Source organism: Aphis gossypii, chromosome X (genome assembly GCF_020184175.1).
Source record: "Aphis gossypii isolate Hap1 chromosome X, ASM2018417v2, whole genome shotgun sequence".
NCBI lineage: Eukaryota > Metazoa > Arthropoda > Insecta > Hemiptera > Aphididae > Aphis > Aphis gossypii.
Window position 1 is genome coordinate 21,690,726 of NC_065533.1, and position 7,474 is coordinate 21,698,199.

General features: G+C 24.7%; 1 protein-coding gene across 2 annotated transcripts in view; it reads left to right on the forward strand.

Moving 5' to 3' along the window:
* The window catches only part of LOC114119689 (acyl-coenzyme A thioesterase 13-like), a 47,170-nt gene extending 43,550 nt beyond the window's left edge, over nt 1–3,620 (forward strand). The window contains exons 1-4 of one of the 2 annotated variants that reach the window (XM_027981350.2): nt 1,809–1,955; nt 2,038–2,154; nt 2,723–2,931; nt 3,295–3,620. In XM_027981350.2, the coding sequence (XP_027837151.2) occupies nt 2,068–2,154; nt 2,723–2,931; nt 3,295–3,448 (450 nt within the window). In that variant the 5' untranslated portion in view covers nt 1,809–1,955; nt 2,038–2,067 and the 3' untranslated portion in view covers nt 3,449–3,620. Of the gene's footprint in view, nt 1–1,808; nt 1,956–2,037; nt 2,155–2,722; nt 2,932–3,294 lie in introns of those variants that run through there. The other variant, XM_050208066.1, reaches the window with a different exon arrangement.
* Nucleotides 3,621–7,474: the final 3,854 nt, after the last annotated feature.

Below are 7,474 nucleotides of genomic sequence, written 5' to 3' on the forward strand. Positions count from 1 at the left end.
AAAATTAAATACAAATTTTAACTGCCGTGTTCAGAAAAAAAGAGCCCCATACCAATTAAATACATAACAATTTTTTTTTTTAATTTTACAATGTACCTATATTTTGATATAATTATGTAAAATATTTTTGACATAAGTTTCTATAACCATTTTATAATATATATTAAATCATACACAAATGATAATTATTTTACTTTTTTTACTCTTAAATTTTTTAAAATTATGTAGGTACAAATGACAAATGACAATTATCGACAATGTGAAATGCTGATTGCAGCTATACTTGCATATTTTATCATATTTATAATATTTTATTTCATATTTTATTATATTTAATCATATAAATCATAATAAAAGCGAATAATGTATTTAGTTGGTACGGGGCTATTTTTTCCGATGAATGTTATTAGGGGATTGTTTTCCTAGATTCTTTACTGCACATTAGACATTAGAGCATATTTTGGATTTTTTTATTTTTATTAACGTAATTTTACTGTCCATAAATAACATATGTTTGGATAACTTTGGAGAAAATCAATTAAATTAAATTTAAATTGTATACAATTTTCAATTTTTAAATAGCTAAAACTTGATTAGGTTAGTTTGGTTATTTTTGTTTAATTCAATAGGTAGGTAACACTATTTGCAGAGACTGTATTTTTTACTAAACGCATTATGCTATTTCAAAATATTTATGTATTGCTTATAAATCATACCACGAATATTTTAACGCTGTTCTACAGTAAGTCTAGGCTAAAATTTGGGCAATAACCATCATAATAATATATGATATAAATTATAAATACTATTATATACTATTTTAATAATTTATAAATATTAAATAATAAATGCTACATTTTCGAAAAAAAAAACAATCTACGATAACGATATTAATATAATAGTAAAATAAATTACTATAATAGCAATATAATTATTTAATACAAATATTTGAGTATATTATACTTAGTAATAAAGGCTGACCTCACATAATTTATTATGGAATTTAAATTTAACACATTTATTAGGTGGGTACAACACTACGCAGTGATCTGCTCAATGCTCTACAGTCTACACTTACGACTGAACACCACAGTGATAGCTATTTGTCCATTTTTAAATACATTATAAAGGGAAGGTAGGTAGGTAGAAAGTGTCATAAGCGGGCAGTGGTCACTGGTTATATACTCATTACTCATATTATAGTCGTATGGCTAATGGTCATGTGAATAAGTACTAAAATTATTTGTTACTCATTTATAAATAGGTAGGTATTGTTTTAAATCGTAGAAAAAAAAATTTAAAAACCATTTAAGAACTCTGGCTTGATAGGAAATAAAATGTAATTTATTTAACAATTCAGCAGGAAACATCATCACCTAGTGAATTATTCTAATTTTTTAAATTTGCTTTCAAAGTATATACCTATAATCTAATACGGACTTTGGTTATTTAGGTATATTTGCTATTAATCAATACAAGAACAATTTGATTAAAATTTTACTAAATTTTACTTTATTTTTATTTACTTTTTTATGAATTTGATCGTGCAGGTCCTGTATACACGACATTGACAGACGGTCTAATATTATTATTTTAATAATAATACATAATAATATATGATGGGTCATAGAATAAAATATTTAAATTTGAATTAAAATCATAGATTCCGCCCAGTAAAATGTTGAACTACATTTCGTGCAATAGGTTTGGGACGTTTAGACTTTAGATCGTTAATTCTTTAATTCGGCCTCCTTATCTGTAGTCGTCATGTTCAATCACTATGGTAACACGAGTAGAGCACGGTGCATTTATGGCGTGATAAATATTTTTGCGTTATCACTGAAAGCAGTGAAAACATTGAAAACTAATTAGTTACTACAGGAAATCGACGAATTGTGAAAAATTGAGATTTTAAAATAACTTTCTTAATCGTTTAAAATATTTCATCCGTCTTTGTAAGATATTTACGTATTAAATCATTTAAATTTTACGTTTCAATAGTTTTGATTTTCTTATGATGTATATTTTGTTAAACAGGTATGATTATTGGGTGCATATAATATTATAATGTGCAGCAACAAAGTACTAGATTCAGTACGAAAAATTTTGAATTATTCAATCAAACGTGGTGGACATGATAGAGTTTTGGATAAGGTATAATTAATTTCATTGCATAATTATAAATAGCAATTAGTAACTAACATTCTAATTAATTATTGTATGTTATACTACAATATTCACATACCTAGTGTAGAACTAACTAACTAATAAGTATTGGAAGCATTTACTATGGAAAGTAAGTAGGTACCTATTGTACATTTTAGTAAATTAACTAGGTAGGTACCTAACATTAATACATTTTTTTTTTTGAATTTCGAAGAGGAAGCATCATTTTATATTTTCATTCTTAAAATAAGCTATTTTAAATTATTAATACAATTTTGTGAAGAATAACAATATAAACTTAACTTGTATATATTACCCAGTTATAAATTTTAGATAATATCCAACAATATTCTAATAATAATTGATTAACTGAAACTTCTAGTTTGATCGAATGCAAAAATATTAATATTAGTAAGGTGTATATGGTTTCTTTTATGACTTATATTTATGGCATTAGTTAATTGTAAAATAAAGTATCTATTTAAAATATTATATATTTAAGCCTAATAAAATAATAAATTAAAAATGAATTACATTTTATTTTATATTTATAAAGGTGGATTTAATATCAGCTGGAAATGGTCAATTAATTGCTGAGATGGTTGTTGAAAAACAACATACTAATGTTCTTGGTACCCTTCATGGAGGTTTTACAGCTACCGCTGTAGATGTTTTGTCTAGTATGGCTGTATTGACTCATCCACGAGTTGTTGAAGACATCGATTCGGCACCAAATAGTGGTGTTTCAGTTGATATTCATGTTTCGTATGTATATTTTTAATGTTACAATTTATTATTTTGGATATAATTATTGTAAAAATATTTAAATTCATATTAGTTTATTAATTTAAATTATTTTGGTGTTTAAACTATGAATAATAGGTATATAATCATAAATATTATGTGTTAATGCCTCCACACTAGGCTATTCATTGAAGCCTCCAATATCTTTTTGTGAGAGTAACAAAATATAATAGATAAGGTCATAAATATTTGAAATTATTGCATTTGTTTTGATCGATATAATTATATTTATTATCAGGTTTTAAACATTTTAAATTTGTTAACAAATTATAATTATTAATATTGTATGTAACTTTTATTAACGTTATTATTATTTGTTTATAGGTATTTAAATTCAGCAAAAGTTGGTGACCGAATAGTTATTGATTCTGAAACTGTTAAACTTGGAAGAAATTTAGCATTTTTAAAAGTGACATTGTTTAGGAAAGATGATAATGTTATTTTAGCTCGAGGTTCACACACTAAGTTTGTTGGATGATTTGAAATATTTGTTATATTATGTAAAATGGATATGTTTGTTAAACAAATGGCATACTTAATTTATTTTAGTTTAGTAGTCAAAAATTAAAATTGTTACATTTTTATACTAATTGTTTGGTCGTTATATTGTTTGTTTGTTATCATATATTAATAAGATAGTTTTTACCATTGATATTGTACATTTTTTACGTTAAATCTCTTTTAGTATTTTTTTTTTTTTTTTTTAGAAATAAATAGATGCTTGCTTTAATTTGTTCCATTCAGTAATTAATTTAGGTTATTTAGGTTTATAATAATTTTTTTAAATTTTAGGAAAATTTTATACAATCTGTATTTATTACATACAAATATGTCAACTGTGATAGTACAATAATTGTAAAATCTTGAAGCATAGTGTAACGTCCCCTCTCCATGTATTGGTTTACTTGCAGTTCTGTTTATATTAACGAGGTCTCAGGGACTTGACTTTCGAGGGTGATACTATTACTGAGGATCAGGGTTACCTTATGTGAAGCAAGACTCAACGTATATATATATATTACATCTGTGTATATATAATATATATATATATGATGTGTTTTATACTACTTAATACTAAAACCTTAAAACTTATAACAATCTTATAATCTATCTTATTAAATAATATATATATATATTACGTATAATCTAACTGACGGTTACCGATCGGGCGTAGTGTTGTGTCGTTGGTCCTCTTCTGATTTTGTCACTTCTCGACTGCCGCAATTCACTACTGGTCATCCACTGCTGTCCCGGTCAGTTATTTAAAGTGTATGCGATGTGTAAGAACCCTTGTCAGCATAATTGCTTGACCACATTTGCCAACACTCACTATTCAGCATATTAACTATGTTTTACATATAGAGTAATGTACAATGTCGATGATGACAATCGTTACAGCAACACTAGCTTTCATTATTCTTCTACTCTGCTTAAAATATAAAAATTGGTTTCAGAAATAACCTTACAGCTTCTACAGAAAACTTGTTGACTTAGCTGCTAAGCTCTAAAATTCATAAGTTAATAAAATGTTTTCTTAATTGTTTAACTTGATAATAATCAATACAAGTTTGTACTTTATACATTAATTATCAAAATGTCTTAATCATTTTTAAGTAAATTATTCAGTAGTTGATAGTCTAAAATAGTTAGGGTAAAAGTTGAACTGTTTTAATTATTTCTAATAGTTTTCATTGTATAATTACTATAGCTCAATGATGACAACTATTTACCTGTATACGAATAAAAGTAATAAAACAAAAACCAATCGTTACAAAATAAGTATAGTATAGAAAACTACAACTGAACACACACATCAATAACAGATTATGAATCCAATAGATTCCAAAATTATTTTTAATTATCTACTTTTAATTGATTTATAAAAATTTAAAATTTAAATGTTACAAAAATGTTATTTATAAAACAGCATTAATTGAAAAATTATCCAAAGTGAAGCTTAAATAGCCTAGCAATAAATCGTCATTCTTAAATGTTTAGTTATAACTTATAATTTTGCTTTGTCACATATATTCTGTACAATTTTATTTGATATTTCAAACTATTCAAAAATTATTTCTATAAAATATTTAATGTGTAATAAAAGTCCTTACATCTGTATTAAACATAACATTTACCTTAAAATTTTTATAATCTCGATAAACGGATAAAATATAATATTAATGTACGTTGACATATGTATGCCATATTATGTATAATTCCGCTGTACTGACAAATCCAAGTATAACTAATTATTATGTAATAATTTTTCCGCTACTTATAACAAACAGTATATAATGCCTATCTAGATAGTTAAAGGCGTAGCTAATGTAAAGGAAAGAAATAGTATTTTTTTCCCTCCTTAAGGGGGTTTTAAGCGATTACATTTTTCATACATTTGTTATTTAGACCAATATAAGCTGGCAAAAAATAAACATACTTCTAGAATTCAAATTTTAATTTTTAGCCCTTTTTCTATGATTACACGACAAACTTTTTGATTTTTTTTTTTTTTTGTTAGTACTTTCAAGTGCAAGTTAATTTTGAGAAATCGAGTAAAGTTATTTGGAACCCCAAACCGAACTATGCAAACTGTTCAAAATGTCAAAAATCTATTTCCTACAAAACATCGAGTAAATGCTATCAAATTAAAATAATTTTTCAAAATTGAAATTGGATTACTTGAAGTATGTTAGTTTTTACCAGCTTATAGTATTATTTATTGTCGCGTGTACATAAAAAACATTTTTCAAGGGTGCCACGATGACTTATACATGCGAGTATGTGTGCTATAGATTATAGAACAGTCGTTCCGTTCGCCCACAGTATTCACACTAAAAATCACTTACGACTAACACTAAGTTACGGGCGACGACGACAAGACAAGAAATTGCCTACATTTTCCCCCTTAAATAATGCTATAAGAGCCGCCTTAAATAGAATGTGTTTAATTTTTTCTCATATTGTTCTTATAATCTTATTTTCAGTTTGCATAGAAAATAATTGCGCTTTTTATAGATTTGTAATCCTAGAAATAATATATTTATTCTTAATAATTAAGAACTACCGAATTATATACATAATAATAGTTATCATACATGATAATGCATGTTGATTATTTTATTACATTGGTTTGCATTTATATTGTTAACATTATCATGTAAATACAAGCCTTAAAATGAACGTTTGACCAAAGTTTAAACATAATTTTGGATCAACTTTAAAAATCATTATCATAATAATAACAAATATACCGATCTAAATTATATGAATAGTCTTATTTCTATATATATAGTATAATAATTTTTTTATATTTTGTGGTATTTTAATTAACAACACAAAAAAAGATAATGATTGATAATCAGCTCAGAAAGAGTGTGCTTTTTATGATTTTAAATGAAACACGAAATCTTAAATATTTTATTCTTAAGAAGATAGAGCATATAAAAATAGTTGATTTCATAAATTCTTTATGTTGGATAATACTTTTTCAATTTAATGTTATAATAATATTTAAATGTTTTCTATGATTTTGTTACTTAAAATATGCGACTTACTTATAGTTTCGATAAAAATGTCACTTCCAATGAGAAGAAAATTTGAATCTTTTATAATTATAAAAAACTGTTCATGAATTTTTGATATTTTCACATTTCTATGAGAACAATTTATATGAGTTCTTGAATTAAATTTTAATATTTTCAGTACTTGAAAAAATTGATAAATCGATGAATATAAAAAGCAAATGATAATTGAAGTAAAAATATAATTTTTCAAGTTTCCATGTTTAATATTTTTTAAATTACATCAAAATAATTAAAAAGTCCTTATTTTTTCTATACATATTCAATTATACCAAAGTGTTTATAGAAAATTCATTAGAAACTTGTTTTACGTTTGGTATTGATTGGCTAAACCTAATTTTAAACGTCAAACTTTTTAAACTAAAAATTGAAAATCGTCATCATAAATCGAATGAGGTCTAAAATTTCAAATTTCTAGACTTCTAAACTAGAAAATACTCATATAGATGTTTAGTAAAATATTTGAGACTACGTGATTTTTTTATTTTTGAAAAAAAAAAAAATCAATTTTGCCGAAAACGGGCGTTGTGTAAATATTCCTATATAATCTAAACCTATTCCTATTTTTTGTAATTTTATACGCGTTCTTAAGTAAAAAAAAAAAAATTAAATTCAGCTAAAAGAAAGATGTTTAATTAAAAAAAAAAAAAAAATCAATATAAAAACAATACATTATCATTCTGTCAAGAATTTAAAATAATATCTTACTTGTATATACCTAATTCTTTTATTAGTATTTCTTAGCTCGCATTTTGTATTGGTATCTAAGTAAATATACTTTTGTAGAGTTTCGATGCTTTCTAAATAACTGTTTATAATAGTAACTCAACACTTGAATTGAATTGTTTATGGGTAGATTCTACCTATAATATATACCTACTATTTACTAAATCGCGTTAATCTACTTTCCCATTTTGTTGTTG